General features: G+C 42.0%; 1 protein-coding gene across 7 annotated transcripts in view; it reads right to left on the bottom strand.

Annotated features, from left to right (window-relative positions):
- Positions 1-2,562: 2,562 nt before the first annotated feature.
- LOC115109336 (gigaxonin-like) overlaps positions 2,563-19,987 on the bottom strand; it is a 37,733-nt gene continuing 20,308 nt past the window's right edge. For all 7 annotated transcript variants that reach the window (XM_029634129.2, XM_029634127.2, XM_029634128.2 and 4 more), the window contains 3 exons: positions 7,806-7,940; positions 7,511-7,620; positions 2,563-7,309 (listed from right to left, as the gene is read on the bottom strand). In XM_029634129.2, the coding sequence (XP_029489989.1) occupies positions 7,128-7,309; positions 7,511-7,620; positions 7,806-7,940 (427 nt within the window). In that variant the 3' untranslated portion in view covers positions 2,563-7,127. The remainder of the gene's footprint in view (positions 7,310-7,510; positions 7,621-7,805; positions 7,941-19,987) is intronic.

The following is a 19,987-nucleotide window of genomic DNA, read 5'->3' on the forward strand; positions in this document are numbered from 1 at the left end:
ATATGAGGATATCCGCCTAATTGTCGGTAGGCTACTGTTTCAATTACAACCTGAAAACGGTTGTAGGCTATAGTTTCATTTTATTGCAAATTATTTAGCGTTTTGATTCACATTATAATAAACATGAATCACTGACAGTTTCCCTTTAACTGTGAGCTCAATGTCGATACTTCATTCCCAGAATTGATTGATTAGCATCCACACGGTCTGTGATGGGGGACTGCACAACATATACCCATTAAAACTGTTTCAGCAATGGGTCAGAGACTCCCAGTCACATTCTTGACCCACAGTGACAGTATGTATTGATGTTTCCAGATTAAATCTAAGAAAACAGTTGTCACAAACCTACTGTATGTAACAGCCTTTGTTGACAATACAGTATGGGCATGCTGAAGGGTATACTGAGAAGGATAAGTATTGCAGAGATAGAAGAGGGACCTCTAATGCTGCGTTCATAACCAAGTGGGAAGTGGGAATTTACCACATATGACTGGCAAAAATCCACTTAAACCGACCTCCAACTGGTAATTACAAGTGGGAACTCATATCATCATGAGCTCTGACGTCACCTTGCTAACAGCATTTTCAGTAGTTATATGCAACAAAACATTTATAAAAAGCAATCTATTAATATGGTTTTTGAATGGAGTAACTTATTTAAGAGCGTCTGCTAAATGACTTAAATGTAAATGTAAATTTACAAGCATGATAGCTGTACTATTAATTTATGGTTTATGCAGCTTGTTGGCCATTAGCCAATCAGCATTTCTAAATGAATTCAATGCATGTGAATGCATCCAACTGGTATTTACGGCATCACAACTGGTAAATTCCTATCTCCCACTTGGTTACGAATGCAGCATTGTCTTAAGTAATCGGTTCTTTTCATTAACATTTGGAAATTATGTTTTGTTTGTGGGGAGGGACACAGCAGGTAGACCAGAGTTAAGCAATAAGGCCTGAGGAGGTGTGGTATATGGCCAATACACCACGGCTAACAGCTGTTGTTAGGCACGACGCAACACGGAGTGCCTTAATACAGCCCTTAGCCGTGGTATATTGGCCATGTATCACCAACCCTGAGGAGCTTTATTGCTATTATAAACTGGTTTCCAACCTAATTAGAGCAGTACAACTAAATGTTTTGTCAAATCCGTGGTATAGTCTGTTATAAACTGGGTGGTTCGAGCCCTGAATGCTGATTGGCTTACAGCCGTGGTATATCAGTCTGTATACCACAGGTATGACAAAACGTTTATTTTTAATGCTCTAATTACATTGGTAACCAGTTAATAAAAGCAATAAGACACCTCAGGGTTTGTGATACAAGGCCAATATACCACGGCTAAGGGCTGTATTAATGCACTCCGCGAGGCCTCATGCGTAAGAACAGCCCTTAGCCATGGTATATTGGTCATATACCACACCCCCTCGTGCATTATTGCTTAAATATACCATGGCTTTCAGCCAATCTGAATTCAGGGCTCAATCTGCCCAGTTTATAATGTGAAATATACAGTACTTTGGACACTAAACTCATGGGTCACACTGTCAAAAACAAGCAGCTCTCCAAAGATGCACAATGCAGAAACCACTCCGCCATTTCCGGGTTGCTAAATTCTAATAGTTTGCCTAATTTCAGTTTATGACAAAAGAAGCAAGTATAGTGTAGAGAATCATTGTACCATCTAAACCGCTGTGAAATATATTTTACATAACCAAAAATATTGTATTTTCAGCGCTGTACAAAACGAAACTTAAGAACGGGAAGCATAGAAATAGCGTACATAGAACATATCTAGCGCATCTTAGATCTATAACTAACATTTCTGTAAATTTGGTCGGGGTCATCCAAAAAGTTACATATTGCTTCGTCTCTCCACTAAGGTCTAGATGCTCCCATTGGGAGCTGAACACATTTCTCTGAATGCTTTTTCAATTCCACCCACTCCCATTATGCAACTTGACCACAACATTGCAGAGATAGCACTCTTAACAATTGTGCTCCATATTTGCATCACACAATAGCAAGCCTTGGTCTGTCATGCCTGAACGCTTAGTAAAGCTGAAAGTGAAAGACAATGTGACTGTCATTATGCAGTTTAGACATTTCAGATATAAGAGGAAGTTAAATAACCCCCTATGTAGTCTGTTCTTTAAATGATAAACCACATTCAAATGCAAACAAACATAAGGAGGTCCCAATACCTTAGGGCATAACAGATAGTTTCCTAATTTCTGATGAATTAATTCCTTTACAATCAGCATTAATATTTAAACATAGATTACACTCAATGTAAATCTCAAAACAGGCTTTGTCAAAGCAATGAGTGTAGAGTGCTGGTGGCTTTCTGTTACGCTTCCCTTCACATGCTACTGGTGGACATGAACAAGTCTCATCAAGTTGTCCGGCAGCACAGTCTCTCAGGTCTCAGTTTAACATTAGCTACTCATCAAGATCTCTTGTTAAATTACGAGGATGTAATGAGAGCAGCTTGGTTTAAATTAATTAACTCCATCCTGATTATCTTCAGTAATCCTGTTGTATTAAAGGGAAACTCCACTCAAAAACGATTTATTTGGCAATTTTTTATAAAAAATGAGTCCACAGCAGTCAAGTTTTAAAGATATTGGTCTTTCAAGAAGCAAAGAGTCACCATCCACATCGTCATCATTTAAAATGCACCATATGGCTGTTTTCTTTTGCTTCTTAAAAGTCCAATATCTTAACTTGACTGATGACATGAGAAACATTTTTGGACTGTATCTGACATACACACACTTCTGGAGTGGATTCTCTTGGTTAACTATTGTTTCCCAAAAAATCAACAATAACCAAAATATAATGGATTATTTGGGGAAATAACTCCTCAGTAACCCCTGAATAAAAAAATAAAAATAACATCCTGAATGCTACTTGATTTAAACCACTTCAAGCAGGGCTGAAGTCACAGAGGAATAACTACCCAGTTGACCACACAGAGTCGTGTTTAATCCATTTTGTTAAACCAAAAGACACTCATGATTGAGCTCATTCCATGACACCTTCCTTGCTACTCCACAGAATTGAATACAAAATACAAATAGCTTTGAATTTATGTTTCTCCCACATCCCTATTTTGGTTAACAATCACTTGATGGTACTATTGCAGAATTCCCCGAAGAACAGTGCTTAAGTGCATCAAAGTGTTTTGATAGCTACACAATGGGTGAATGTTTTGTGAAAGCACTGTTTCGACCACTGAATGTGGATAGTGTTTAAACTGTGTGAGGGACACTGGAATGTTGAGTATCTCTCAGCAATACACTGTAACATGCTGCAAGTAAACAGTGTTAAGTGGAGATTTTGATACAGTATAATATGTGTTCTTGGTGCTTTTCAGAGGTGTCCTGAGCTCTGTTGGCTGCATTAATAAGGCATTACGTGTGTGTGTGTGAATGCATTTTCTCTAATACTGTATGTGTCTGTGAGTGCTGTAGTGTATAGGTGATGAGTTGCCCTTCTATTGAGACGGAAAGCAACAGCTGTAACTCACACAGAACAAATGGGGTCAACAGATGCCAAATTTGTCCACTGACTGAAAAGCCAGTTCAAAGGTCATCAGCCAATTACACCCAGCAACTTAAAATCCAATTTATGCTTGATCCGAAAATGTGGTCCGAGTCTCCCTAATGGAGGGTGCGACTCAATTGCAGAGCTTCCGGAGGCATAAAGATGCCAAATTGAGATCTGTACCGCATCGCCATGGACCTCCCAAATTTTGTAACAATGCAGAGGGCTCCAAAAGCAGTTGAAGTCGTAAGTTTACATACACTTAGGTTGGAGTCATTAAAACTTGTTTTTCAACCACTCCACAAATTTCTTGTTAACAAAAGATAGTTTTGGCAAGTTGGTTAGGACATCTATTTTTACGTAATTTTTCCAACAATTGTTTACAGATTATAATTCACTGTATCACAATTCCAGTGGGTCAGAAGTGTACATACACCAAGTTGACTGTGCATTTAAACAGCTTGGAAAATTCCAGAAAATGATGTCATGGCTTTAGAAGCTTCTGATAGTCTAATTGACATAATTGGAGTGAATTGGAGGTGCACCTGTGGATGTATTTCAAGGCCTACCTTCAAACTCAGTGCCCCTTTGCTTGACATCATGTAAAAATCAATAGAAATCAGCCAAGACCTCAGAAAAAAAATTGGAGACCTCCACAAGTCTGGTTCATCCTTGGAAGAAATTTCCAAATGCCTGAAGGTACCACGTTCAACTGTACAAACAATAGTATGCAAGTATAAACACCATGGGACCACGCAGCCGTTGTACCGCTCAGGAAGGAGACGTGTTCTGTCTCCTAGAAATTAACGTACTTTGGTGCGAAAAGTACAAATAAATCCCAGAACAACAGCAAAGGACCTTGTGAAGATGCTGGAGGAAACAGGTACAAAAGTATCTATATCCACAGTAAAACAAGTCCTAAATCGACATAACGTGAAAGGCCGCTCAGCAAGGAAGAAGCCACTGCTCCAAAACAGCCATAAAAAAGCCAGACTACGGGTTGCAACTGCACATGGGGACAAAGATCTGACTTTTTGGAGAATGACCAAAAAAATAACTGTTGAAACAAAAATATAACTTATGTTTGGAGGAAAAAGGGGGAGGTTTGCATCCCGAAGAACACCATCCCAACCGTGAGGCACGGGGGTGGCTGCATCATGTTGTGGGGGTGCTTTGCTGCAGGAAGGACTGGTGCACTTCACAAAATAAATGGCATCATGAGGATGGAAAATGATATGGATATATTGAAGCAACATCAAGACATCAGTCAGGAAGTTAAAGCTTGGTTGCAAATGGGTCTTCCAAATGGACAATGACCCCAAGCATACTTCAAAAGTTGTGGCAAAGTGGCTTAAGGACAACAAAGTCAAGGTATTGGAGTGGCCATCGCAAGGACCGGACCTCAATCCCATAGAAAATTTGTGGGCAGAACTGAAAAAGCATGTGCGAGCAAGGAGGCCTACAAACCTGACTCAGTTACACCAGCTATGTCAGGAGGAATGGGCCAAGATTCACCCAACTTATTGTGGGAAGCTTGTGGAATGCTACCTGAAACAATTTTAAACAAGTTAAACAATTTAAAGGCAATGCTACCAAGTACGAATTGAGTGTATGGAAACTTCTGACCCACTGGGAATATGATGAAAGAAATAAAAGCTGAAAGAATTCTCTCTACTATTATTCTGACATTTCACATTCTTAAAATAAAGTGGTGATCCTAACTGACCTAAGACAGATACTTTTTACTAGGATTAAATGTCAGGAATTGTGAAAATCTGAGTTTAAATGTATTTGGCTAACATGTAAACTTCCGACTTCAACTGTAGCTCCGCATTTACATGATTGGTTGACGGTAGGTGGGGGCGGGAGGTCCTGTTTAAACAAACACACTTACTTGACAACAGCTCTGCGAAGCGCAAGAAGTATGGTTGCCTGGACTTTTACAGAGGCCTTATCACCGTAACTGCTGCATGGCCAATGCAGATGTTGGATTGACCATGCAGCAACTTTAAGAGCGACACTAGTAACTCTACATCTTTTTCTGACCCACGCTGTTCCTGGAGTGCTTGGTTGAAGAGAAACCAATGGCACTGCAGGAAAATGCTTAACTCAGCCTTACATTCATGTCATGAAGAGATTTCACTTAGGATACAGTACCGTTTATATATACACACACAGTGCACAAAACATTAGGAACACCTAATATTGAGTTGCACCCCCTTTTGCCTTCAGAACATCCTCAATTCGTCAGGGCATGAACTACAAGGTGTGGAAAGTATTTCACAGAGACCCTGGCACATGTTGACGCCAATGCTTCCCACAGTTGTGTCAAGTTGGCTGGATGTCCTTTCGGTGGTCAACCATTCTTGATAGGCTGGAAACTGTTGAGTGTGAAAAACCCAGCAGTGTTGCAGTTCTCGACCCACTCAAACCGGTGTGCCTGGCACCTACTGCCATACCCTGTTCAAAAGCACTTAAATCCTTTGTCTTGTCCATTCACCCTCTGAATGGCACACATACACAATCCATGTCTCAATTGTCTCAAAGCTTGAAAATCCTTCTTTAACCTGTCTCCCCCCTTCATCTACACTTATTGAAGTGGATTTAACAGTGATTTAACAGTGACATCAATAAGGGATCATAGCTTTCACCTGGTCAGTCTTGTGGAAAGAGCAGGTGTTCCTAATGTTTTATACACTCAGTGTATACAGTATATCACCAGTAACCATTGAAATATGTGCTATGCTCCAGCTTTTGGCATTAAGCACTATAAACTGTCTATTTAGAAAGTCTATTTTAAGTTAAGATTTTGAGTAAAGATTATTTTATAGGCCACAAGTCCCTTAGCTAAGGGAACAACTAAAACCACATGTTATTTTATAAGTCTCCTTGTGTATCTCTAGTTGTCATAGGCCAAAAACAGCATTTGTCCTTTTGTGAATCTAGTTATGCATCTCTAGTTGACATTCACTGACTCATAACAAAAAAAATACAGTGTTAGACATGGGTCTAGATTTTCCTTAAAAATTACAGGCTAGGTGATTACAAATTACAGTACTACTTGGCGGCAGGGAGCCTAGTGGTTAAGTGAAAGGTCGCTGGTTTAAATTCCCGAGCCGACTAGGTGAAAAATCTGTAGATGTGCCCTTGAACAAGGCACTTTAATCTAATTGCTCCTGTAAGTGGCTCTGGATAAGCATGTCTGCTAAAATGTAATTCTTCCTTTTCACCCCTTAAAAATAGTGTTACATTCTCTAAAATCCACCAAGCAGCAGCAAAAATGTAGTAAACATAAAAAGCAAATGGGGAATGTCAGTAAAAATGTATTTACAAATCATTCCCACTGTTAAATTGCAATGAAATAAGGCCATGTTTAAAAAGTGATCCCTCTTCAAGCAAGATCGCACATACAATAATACCCTCATGAACCCTAAGAAAGTCAGCAAAATATGCAGATAAATACTCCAAACATCCCCATTGGAGGGTCCCTTCTTCAACCTCCATTCTTATGTCCCATTGCTGTGCCCATAGCCAAAAGATATGGAGACAATGCCACTCCTTTAGGTGCTTTCTATGACGATGGGACCCTGTGTCTAAACAGGCCCTGCTTCAGCTGCAGACGGAACAGTTTGCAGTTAGCGATGCGCAGGGCTGCACAGCCCGTCTTGCACAGATCAGATGTCAGCATGGGCTTGGTGCGGTGCCACGTCCCCGAGCTACGACGGAATTCCCTCACATAGTCATAGGTTGTACCTACGCAGAGGGAGGAAAACATATATTGATATTGCCCTCAGGGGATTGCCAGCTGTGTACACCCCCCCCCCCCTTTAGAGAATGTATACACACAGTAACTTGTATTTGCAAATGCTTGCCAAGTTGTTGTAATATGCTTCAGGAGTCCATTACATAACATATCATAATATTTACATTCTATTGGCACAGCCTTTAACTCACCAGTGTCTAGGTCTCCCACCACATAAATGCTGACTCCAATGGGGACAGCTCCATACACAAAGGAGGAACTGGTCTGAACACAGAGATTCTGGTCGTCCAGGTATATCCATCTGGACAGTGTGGTTGGGCAAAAAAAAAAAAAAAAAGATTGAAAGATGTTGATAATCTACAAACACAGTAAATATAAGGTCTCTTCGTCTTTAGGTAACAAGGATACACCCAGTCAATAACCGTTCTGGCTAAAGCATGAATGAAAACAAGGATGTATTTGATCAAAGTAAGCCCTATTATTGACCTTTTCATCTCATCATGGAAAAACTCGGACTTGCAGGTGGTCATGGTGCTGGATTCTGGGTTGTCTGAGTCACGGCTCCTCACGCCTCCAAACACATAGAGTTCCTGACCCACACCACACGCCACTGAGCCAAACCTGCAGGCAGAGACATCCCCACCGTAATATCAGGTCAGGGGTCACTCATCAAAAGCATAACACTAATAAAACCAACACTAAACAAATCCACCACAGGAGACTTTGTGTAACATTCATCTTCTGTGGTCTTTGAAGGGATGAAAAATATACTTCAAAAATATGAGTTCATCTGGGGACGCAGCTATGCTTCTGACCTTATTCTCGACCTCTTGGGTGGAAATACAATAGACAGAATGCAGTTATGTAATCTAACCTAATACAGTGCCTTGCGAAAGTATTCGTCCCCCTTGAACTTTGCAACCTTTTGCCACATTTCAGGCTTCAAACATAAAGATATAAAACTGTATTTTTTTGTGAAGAATCAACAACAAGTGGGACACAATCATGAAGTGGAATGACATTTATTGGATATTTCAAACTTTTTTAACAAATCAAAAACTGAAAAATTGGGCGTGCAAAATTATTCAGCCCCCTTAAGTTAATACTTTGTAGCGCCACCTTTTGCTGCGATTACAGCTGTAAGTCGCTTGGGGTATGTCTCTATCAGTTTTGCACATCGAGAGACTAACATTTTTTCCCATTCCTCCTTGCAAAACAGCTCGAGCTCAGTGAGGTTGGATGGAGAGCATTTGTGAACAGCAGTTTTCAGTTCTTTCCACAGATTCTCGATTGGATTCAGGTCTGGACTTTGACTTGGCCATTCTAACACCTGGATATGTTTATTTTTTAACCATTCCATTGTAGATTTTGCTTTATGTTTTGGATCATTGTCTTGTTGGAAGACAAATCTCCATCCCAGTCTCAGGTCTTTTGCAGACTCCATCACGTTTTCTTCCAGAATGGTCCTGTATTTGGCTCCATCCATCTTCCCATCAATTTTAACCATCTTCCCTGTCCCTGCTGAAGAAAAGCAGGCCCAAACCATGATGCTGCCACCACCATGTTTGACAGTGGGGATGGTATGTTCAGGGTGATGAGCTGTGTTGCTTTTACGCCAAACATAACGTTTTGCATTGTTGCCAAAAAGTTCAATTTTGGTTTCATCTGACCAGAGCACCTTCTTCCACATGTTTGGTGTGTCTCCCAGGTGGCTTGTGGCAAACTTTAAACAACACTTTTATGGATATCTTTAAGAAATGGCTTTCTTCTTGCAACTCTTCCATAAAGGCCAGATTTGTGCAATATACGACTGATTGTTGTCCTATGGACAGAGTCTCCCACCTCAGCTGTAGATCTCTGCAGTTCATCCAGAGTGATCATGGGCCTCTTGGCTGCATCTCTGATCAGTCTTCTCCTTGTAGGATAGGATAAAGTAATCCCTCTCACCCCCCCCCCCCCCCTTAAAAGATTTAGATGCACTACTGTTCCACTGGATGTCATAAGGTGAATGCACCAATTTGTAAGTCGCTCTGGATAAGAGCGTCTGCTAAATGACTTAAATGTTAAATGTAAATGTTGTATGAGCTGAAAGTTTAGAGGGACGGCCAGGTCTTGGTAGATTTGCAGTGGTCTGATACTCCTTCCATTTCAATATTATCGCTTGCACAGTGCTCCTTGGGATGTTTAAAGCTTGGGAAATCTTTTTGTATCCAAATCCGGCTTTAAACTTCTTCACAACAGTATCTCGGACCTGCCTGGTGTGTTCCTTGTTCTTCATGATGCTCTCTGCGCTTTTAACGGACCTCTGAGACTATCACAGTGCAGGTGCATTTATACGGAGACTTGATTACACACAGGTGGATTGTATTTATCATCATTAGTCATTTAGGTCAACATTGGATTATTCAGAGATCCTCACTGAACTTCTGGAGAGAGTTTGCTGCACTGAAAGTAAAGGGGCTGAATAATTTTGCACGCCCAATTTTTCAGTTTTTGATTTGTTAAAAAAGTTTGAAATATCCAATAAATGTCGTTCCACTTCATGATTGTGTCCCACTTGTTGTTGATTCTTCACAAAAAAATACAGTTTTATATCTTTATGTTTGAAGCCTGAAATGTGGCAAAAGGTCGCAAAGTTCAAGGGGGCCGAATACTTTCGCAAGGCACTGTATATAGTCAGTATAATAAGTGCATGCAATTGTTCACTGTTAGTTTTTTAATCACTTTGGTGCAATTTTTACAAGTATGTGGAACTGCTCCACAACTCTTAGTTCAAATCAAATGTTATTTGTTACATGCTTCGTAGACAACAGGTGAAAATGTTTACTTACGGGTCCTTTTCCAACAATGCATGAGTTAAAGATAAGATAGAAAATCGAATAATAAAAATGACGAGTAGAAAATACCATGGCTATATACAGAGTAGAAAATACCATGGCTATATACAGAGTAGAAAATACCATGGCTATATACAGAGTAGAAAATACCATGGCTATATACAGAGTAGAAAATACCATGGCTATATACAGAGTAGAAAATACCATGGTTATATACAGAGTAGAAAATACCATGGCTATATACAGAGTAGAAAATACCATGGCTATATACAGAGTAGAAAATACCATGGCTATATACAGAGTAGAAAATACAATGGCTATATACAGAGTAGAAAATACCATGGCTATATACAGAGTAGAAAATACCATGGTTATATACAGAGTAGAAAATACCATGGCTATATACAGAAAATACCATGGCTAGATACAAGTAGAAAATACCATGGCTATATACAGAGTAGAAAATACCATGGCTATATACAGAGTAGAAAATACCATGGTTATATACAGAGTAGAAAATACCATGGCTATATACAGAGTAGAAAATACCATGGCTAGATACAGAGTAGAAAATACCATGGTTATATACAGAGTAGAAAATACCATGGCTATATACAGAGTAGAAAATACCATGGCTATATACAGAGTAGAAAATACCATGGTTATATATAGAAAATACCATGGCTAGATACAGAGTAGAAAATACCATGGTTATATACAGAGTAGAAAATACCATGGCTATATACAGAGTAGAAAATACCATGGCTAGATACAGAGTAGAAAATACCATGGCTATATACAGAGTAGAAAATACCATGGTTATATACAGAGTAGAAAATACCATGGCTATATACAGAGTAGAAAATACCATGGCTAGATACAGAGTAGAAAATACCATGGTTATATACAGAGTAGAAAATACCATGGCTATATACAGAGTAGAAAATACCATGGCTATATACAGAGTAGAAAATACCATGGTTATATACAGAGTAGAAAATACCATGGCTAGATACAGAGTAGAAAATAACGTGGTTATATACACTGAGTGTACAAAACAGAAACACCCTCCTAATATTGAGTTGAACCCCCTTTTGCCCTCAGAACAGCTTCAATTCGTCAGAGCATGGACTCTGGTGTCGAAAGCATTCTACAGGGATGCTGTCCCATGTTGACTCCAATGCTTCCCACAGTTGTGTCAAGTTGGCTGGATGTCCTTTGGGTGGTGGACCATTCTTGATACACACAGGAAACTGCTGAGCATGAAAAACCCAGCAGGGTTGCAGTTCCTGACACACTCAAACCTGTGCGCCTGGCACCTACGAACATACCCTGTTCAAAGGCACTTACATTTTTGTCTTGCCCATTCATCCTCAATGGCCCACATACATAATCCATGTCTCAAGGCGTAAAAACACATCTTTAACCCATCTCCTCCCCTTCATCTACAGTGATTGAAGTGGATTTAACAAGTGACATCAATAAGGGATCGTAGACTGACCAGGTGAAAGCTATGTGATGGAAAGAGCAGATGTTCCTAATGTTTTGTGCACTCAGTATACAAGGAGTACCAGTACCGAGTCGATGTGCAGGGGTACGATGTAATTTAAGTAGCGACGTACTGTACATATAGGTAGGGGTAAAGTGACTAGACAACAGGATAGTTAATAGACAGTTGCAGCAGCTTATGTGGTGAGTGTGAAAGTGTGTGTGTTGAGGTGCCAGTGTAAGTATGTATGAGTGTGTGGGTAAAGTCCAGTGTGGGTGCATAGAGTTAGTTAGTGCAAGAGAGTTCGTGCAAAAAAAGGGTCAATGCAGGTAGTCAGAGTAGCAATTTGATTAGATATTTAGCAATGTTGTTTAGAAGCTGTTCAGAATCCTGTTGGTTCCAGACTTTGTGCACTGTTAGCACTTTCTATGCGGGCAAAAATGTATTCATGAAAATGTACAGTATCAGTCAAAAGTTTGGACACACCTACTAATTCAAGGGTTTTTCTTTATTTTTCTACATTGTAGACTAATAGTGAAGACATCAAATCTATGAAATACACATATGGAATCATTTAGTAAGCAACAAAAGTGTTAAACAAATCAAAATATATTTTACATTTGAGATTCTTCAAAGTAGCTGCCCTTTGCCTTGATGACAGCTTTGCACACTCTTGGCATTCTCTCAACCAGCTTCACCTGGAATGCTCTTCCAACAGTCTTGAAGGCACTCCCTGTCCGGGGGTGTCCTCGGATGGGGCCACAGTGTCTCCTGACCCCTCCTGTCTCAGCCTCCAGTATTTATGCTGCAGTAGTTTATGTGTCGGGGGGCTAGGGTCATTTTGCTATATCTGGAGTACTTCTCCTGTCCTATTCGGTGTCCTATGTGAATTTAAGTGTGCTCTCTCTAATTCTCTCTTTCTTTCTCTCTCTCAGAGGACCTGAGCCCTAGGACCATGCCTCAGGACTACCTGACATGATGACTCCTTGCTGTCCCCAGTCCACCTGGCCGTGCTGCTGCTCCAGTTTCAACTGTTCTGCCTTATTATTATTCGACCATGCTGGTCATTTATGAACATTTGAACATCTTGGCCATGTTCTGTTATAATCTCCACCCGGCACAGCCAGAAGATGACTGGCCACCCCACATAGCCTGGTTCCTCTCTAGGTTTCTTCCTAGGTTTTGGCCTTTCTAGGGAGTTTTTCCTAGCCACCGTGCTTCTACACCTGCATTGCTTGCTGTTTGGGGTTTTAGGCTGGGTTTCTGTACAGCACTTTGAGATATCTGCTGATGTACGAAGGGCTATATAAATACATTTGATTTGATTCCCACATATGCTGAGCACTTGTTGGCTGCTTTTCCTTCACTCTGCGATCAAACTCATCTAAAACCATCTCAATTGGTTTGAGGTCAGGTGATTGTTGAGGCCAGTTCATCTGTAGAAACTTCACACTCAACGGAACGACTTGATTAGGGTAGTGTCAACAACGCAGCTAGCCTACCTCAGCAGTACTGTATCATTTTAATCATTTTAGTCAATTAGATTCTTGCTACGTAAGCTTAACTTTCTGAACATTCGAGACGTGTAGTCCACTTGTCATTCCAATCTCCTCTGCATTAGCGTAGCCTCTTCTCTAGCCTGTCAAATATGTGTCTGTCTATCCCTGTTCTCTCCTCTCTGCACAGACCATACAAACGCTCCACACCGCATGGCCGCGGCCACCCTAATCTGGTGGTCCCAGCGCGCACGACCCACGTGGAGTTCCAGGTCTCCGGTAGCCTCTGGAACTGCCGATCTGCGGCCAACAAGGCAGAGTTCATCTCAGCCTATGCCTCCCTCCAGTCCCTCGACTTCTTGGCTCTGACGGAAACATGGATCACCACAGACAACACCGCTACTCCTACTGCTCTCTCTTCGTCCGCCCACGTGCTCTCGCACACCCCAAGAGCTTCTGGTCAGCGGGGTGGTGGCACCGGGATCCTCATCTCTCCCAAGTGGTCATTCTCTCTTTCTCCCCTTACCCATCTGTCTATCGCCTCCTTTGAATTCCATGCTGTCACAGTTACCAGCCCTTTCAAGCTTAACATCCTTATCATTTATCGCCCTCGGAGAGTTCATCAATGAGCTTGATGCCTTGATAAGCTCCTTTCCTGAGGACGGCTCACCTCTCACAGTTCTGGGCGACTTTAACCTCCCCACGTCTACCTTTGACTCATTCCTCTCTGCCTCCTTCTTTCCACTCCTCTCCTCTTTTGACCTCACCCTCTCACCTTCCCCCCCTACTCACAAGGCAGGCAATACGCTCGACCTCATCTTTACTAGATGCTGTTCTTCCACTAACCTCATTGCAACTCCCCTCCAAGTCTCCGACCACTACCTTGTATCCTTTTCCCTCTCGCTCTCATCCAACACTTCCCACACTGCCCCTACTCGGATGGTATCGCGCCGTCCCAACCTTCGCTCTCTCTCCCCCGCTACTCTCTCCTCTTCCATCCTATCATCTCTTCCCTCTGCTCAAACCTTCTCCAACCTATCTCCTGATTCTGCCTCCTCAACCCTCCTCTCCTCCCTTTCTGCATCCTTTGACTCTCTATGTCCCCTATCCTCCAGGCCGGCTCGGTCCTCCCCTCCCGCTCCGTGGCTCGACGACTCATTGCGAGCTCACAGAACAGGGCTCCGGGCAGCCGAGCGGAAATGGAGGAAAACTCGCCTCCCTGCGGACCTGGCATCCTTTCACTCCCTCCTCTCTACATTTTCCTCCTCTGTCTCTGCTGCTAAAGCCACTTTCTACCACGCTAAATTCCAAGCATCTGCCTCTAACCCTAGGAAGCTCTTTGCCACCTTCTCCTCCCTCTTGAATCCTCCTCCCCCTCCCCCCTCCTCCCTCTCTGCAGATGACTTCGTCAACCATTTTGAAAAGAAGGTCGACGACATCCGATCCTCGTTTGCTAAGTCAAACGACACCGCTGGTTCTGCTCACACTGCCCTACCCTGTGCTCTGACCTCTTTCTCCCTCTCTCTCCAGATTACATCTCGCGTCTTGTGACGGCCGGCCGCCCAACAACCTGCCCGCTTGACCCTATCCCCTCCTCTCTTCTCCAGACCATCTCCGGTGACCTTCTCCCGTACCTCACCTCGCTCATCAACTCATCCCTGACCGCTGGCTACGTCCCTCCCGTCTTCAAGAGAGCGAGAGTTGCACCCCTTCTGAAAAAACCTACACTCGATCCCTCCGATGTCAACAACTACAGACCAGTATCCCTTCTTTCTTTTCTCTCCAAAACTCTTGAACGTGCCGTCCTTGGCCAGCTCTCCCGCTATCTCTCTCAGAATGACCTTCTTGATCCAAATCAGTCAGGTTTCAAGACTAGTCATTCAACTGAGACTGCTCTTCTCTGTATCACGGAGGCGCTCCGCACTGCTAAAGCTAACTCTCTCTCCTCTGCTCTCATCCTTCTAGACCTATCGGCTGCCTTCGATACTGTGAACCATCAGATCCTCCTCTCCACCCTCTCCGAGTTGGGCATCTCCGGCGCGGCCCACGCTTGGATTGCGTCCTACCTGACAGGTCGCTCCTACCAGGTGGCGTGGCGAGAATCCGTCTCCTCACCACGTGCTCTCACCACTGGTGTCCCCCAGGCTCTGTTCTAGGCCCTCTCCTATTCTCGCTATACACCAAGTCACTTGGCTCTGTCATAACCTCACATGGTCTCTCCTATCATTGCTATGCAGACGACACACAATTAATCTTCTCCTTTCCCCCTTCTGACGACCAGGTGGCGAATCGCATCTCTGCATGTCTGGCAGACATATCAGTGTGGATGACGGATCATCACCTCAAGCTGAACCTCGGCAAGACGGAGCTGCTCTTCCTCCCGGGAAGGACTGCCCGTTCCATGATCTCGCCATCACGGTTGACAACTCCATTGTGTCCTCGTCCCAGAGCGCTAAGAACCTTGGCGTGATCCTGGACAACACCCTGTCGTTCTCAAATAACATCAAGGCGGTGGCCCGTTCCTGTAGGTTCATGCTCTACAACATCCGCAGAGTACGACCCTGCCTCACACAGGAAGCGGCGCAGGTCCTAATCCAGGCACTTGTCATCTCCCGTCTGGATTACTGCAACTCGCTGTTGGCTGGGCTCCCTGCCTGTGCCATTAAACCCTACAACTCATCCAGAACGCCGCAGCCCGTCTGGTGTTCAACCTTCCCAAGTTCTCTCACGTCACCCCACTCCTCCGCTCTCTCCACTGGCTTCCAGTTGAAGCTCGCATCCGCTACAAGACCATGGTGCTTGCCTACGGAGCTGTGAGGGGAACGGCACCTCAGTACCTCCAGGCTCTGATCAGGCCCTACACCCAAACAAGGGCACTGCGTTCATCCACCTCTGGCCTGCTCGCCTCCCTACCACTGAGGAAGTACAGTTCCCGCTCAGCCCAGTCAAAACTGTTCGCTGCTCTGGCCCCCCAATGGTGGAACAAACTCCCTCACGACGCCAGGACAGCGGAGTCAAATACCACCTTCCGGAGACACCTGAAACCCCACCTCTTTAAGGAATACCTAGGATAGGATAAAGTAATCCTTCTCACCCCCCTTAAAAGACCTAGATGCACTATTGTAAAGTGGCTGTTCCACTGGATGTCATAAGGTGAAAGTACCAATTTGTAAGTCGCTCTGGATAAGAGCGTCTGCTAAATGACTTAAATGTGAAATGTGAATCTGATGCAGCCCTTCCACTGCCTGGAGGTGTGTTGGGTCATTGTCCTGTTGAAAAACAAATGATAGTGGGACTATGCGCATTCCAGATGGAATGGCGTATCGCTGCAGAATGCTGGAGTAGCCATGCTGGTTAAGTGTGCCTTGAATTCTAAATAAATCACAGTGTCACCAGAATAGCACACCCACACCTCCTCCTCCTTTCTTCATAGTGGGAACCACACATGCCGAGATCATCCGTTCATCTTCTCTACGTCTCACAAAGACACAGCGGATGGAACAAAACATATCAAATTTGGACTCATCAGACCAAAGGACAGATTTCCACCGGTCTAATATCCATTGCTTGTGTTTCTTGGCCCAAGCAAGTCTCTTCTTACTATTGGTGTCCTTTAGTAGTGGTTTCTTTGTAGCAATTCGACCATGAATGCCTGATTCACGCAGTCTCCTCTGAACAGTTGATGTTGAGATGTGTCTGTTGCTTGAACTCCGTGAAGCATTTATTTGGGCTACAATCTGAGGTTCAGTTAACTATAATGAACTTATCCACTGCAGCAGAGGTAACTCGGAGTCTTCCTTTCCTGAGAGCCAGTTTCATCATACGCTTGATGGTTTTTGTGACTGCAATTAAAGAAACGTTCAAAGTTCTTTAAAATTATCCGGACTGACTGACCTTCATGTCTTACAGTAATTATGGACTGACGTTTCTCTTTGTTTATTTAAGCTGCTCTTGCCATAATATGGACTTGGTCTTTCACCAAATAGGGCCATCTTCTGTATACCACCCCTACCTTGTCACAACACAACTAATTGGCCCAAATGCATTAAGGAAAGAAATTCCACAAATTAACAAGGCACACCTGTTAATTGAAATGCATTCCAGATAATGACCTCATGAAGCTGGATGAGAGAATGCCAAGAATGTGCAAAGCTGTCATCAGGGCAAAGCATGGCTACTTTGAAGAATCTAAAATATATTTTGATTTGTTTAACACTTTTTTGGTTACTACATGATTAAATGTGTTATTTCATAATTTGTCTTCACTATTACTCTACAAAAAAAAAGTAAAAATAAAGAAAAACCCTGGAATGAGTAGGAGTGTCCAAACCTTTGACTAGTTCTGTATGTCTGATGTATAAACATAAAACGTACGATATATACTCGAATGTACTACTATGACTATTTTAAACTTGCCACAGCAAGTAAAATCATATCTGACAAGATCAGACATGGACAGATTAGCAGGTGTTACAGCAGCTGCAGCAAAATGCTTGTGTTTCTGTCACTACAATTTCAAATAAGCCAGAAAGTCCAAAACAAGAAAGAAATGCATCCCCTATACAGTAAACATGTATCCAAAAGGCCATGGACGAGGCATGGAATGATTTCAATCCAGACCTACAGTGCATGTCAGGTTTGGACTCGCCATGCCAAAAGGGGTTTCCCCAGGTGCATGAACAATGAGGATATTTACTGCAATTTCGATGAGAGAACCTTTGGCCAAATGCTCAAGACAGGCTTGCTGCAAACTAGTGTCTGCTAAACATGATGTTTCTTTAATTTGATTACATTGCTTTTTGCCATTCTCAGTGCAGGTGGTACATAAATCCCCGAACTCCTTAGATCAGAGAAAGCCTACAGGTCCTGATCTTCTGGATCCCTGCTTTTTAAATCTGGCAGCTGATTTCATAGCTGAACCACTTACACATCTGTTCAATCTAACCCTGGAATGTAATGCTGATTTCCAGATCTTTGGATTTTTTTTGGTCCCACCACTTTTAAAAAGGGGGAGATCAAACTATTTTAAATAATTATAGGCCAATCGCAAAGCTGTCACCCCTGGTGAAAATACTTGAAACCCTTGTAAGTGAACAGCTAAAAGAGTTATTTACTAACTCTATTTTTATCAATGTACCAATCGGGCTTCAGGAAGAGGCATAGCACAGCAGCCATGAAGGTTTTAAATGATTTCACTGAAGCCCTTGACAAAAAACAGCACTGTGTCCCACTTTTTTTTTGATCTCTCTAAGGCTTTTGATACAGTTGATCATGCTCAGGCATAGATTATCGAGTGTAGGTCTTTCAGAGCATGCAGTTGCATGGTTTGCTAACTATCTGTCTGATAGAACTCAGTGCACTCAATTTGATGGGCTCATGTCTGTTAAATTGTCTGTCTAATGGTGTGCCCCAAGGCTCTGTACTTGGTCCTCTCTAATTCACTATTTATATAAATAATTTAGACAAAATTGTTCAAAATGCACAACTTAATTTTTATGCTGATGATACTGTTATGCCTAGTCTCTTACAAAAGCATTCCAGAACTTGCAAACTGCTTTTTATACTGTTCAACATACCTAGTGTCAATTGAAGCTTATCCTCAATACTGACAAAACTAAACTAATGGCGTTTTCTAAAGCAAGATATAGACCTCTGAACTTTTCACCTATTATTACCTGTCAGGGCAATGAGATTGAGACTAACCTCATGTAAATATCTTGGAATTTTAATTGATGACGGTCTCTTTTAAATTGCATATTCAACAACTTACAAAAAAAATGGAAGCTGAAATTGGGATTTTATTTTAGGAATAAGGCCTGTTTTTCTTTTGAAGCCAGAAGGAGGCTAGTATCAGCTACATTTATGCCCTTACTAGACTATGGGAATATTTTATATATGAATGCTTCCGCTCAGTGTTTGAGATCAATTGACACCCTTTACCATTGCACTTTGAGATTTATTTTAAAACTGCAAAGCACTTTGTATACCAGGGTTGGCTGGCCTTCTCTAGTCAATCGTAGGCTCAGTCACTGGTATACTTTTATTTACAAAGCCATTTTGGGTTTACTACCTTTTTATTTGGTCATTTTATTGTTCAGAAATGTGGTGGGTACTCTCTTCGGTCGCTGGACATTATCCTGCTAACTGTTCCAAATGTCCGAACTGAATTTGTTAAAAGGGCTTTTATGTACTCTGCGCCATAGTCTTGGAACTCCTTGCAAAATACTTTTAAACTGTAAGAACTTTTTTAATCACTGATGAATGATCTTGAGACTGATTCCCTGACCTGTCAATGTTTTTAATTTGCTCTTTTTGATTTTGTTATACTCCTGTGAATTCTATGGTTTTTACTAGATTACTTGTAGCTTTTCATGTTGTTTGTCTGTAATTTTTGTAATGACTTGGTGCTTGCCTATCTTGGCCAGGACGCTCTTGAAAAAGAGATTTTAAATCAATGAGCCCTTCCTGGTTAAATAAAGGTTCAATCAAAATAAAATCAAAATTGTGAAAGATGATCACACATGGGATAGAGATGATGGAAATGTGATGTTCAGTTGTGCAAGTGTATTGCCTAATGTGAAAACAGTGTAATGTACTGTAATTTACAGGACTGTAGCATGCTACATTACATGTTTTGCTATTGGATTAACTGGTTGTTAAAAATAACTCAATTGAGAATATATCATTATGTTGTGTTTAAACCAATGTACTCATTATATTTCACAGTAAACTCATATTTTGGATCAATGGTTGTGTGGTGAAATATGTCTACAAACAAAATTAATGCTCGATGAAAGGTTTTGAATGTAAGAATGGCTGCGTTACAAGTTACCAGTTTGGAGTTTC

The sequence above is a fragment of the Oncorhynchus nerka genome, linkage group LG25 (genome assembly GCF_034236695.1).
Source record: "Oncorhynchus nerka isolate Pitt River linkage group LG25, Oner_Uvic_2.0, whole genome shotgun sequence".
NCBI lineage: Eukaryota > Metazoa > Chordata > Actinopteri > Salmoniformes > Salmonidae > Oncorhynchus > Oncorhynchus nerka.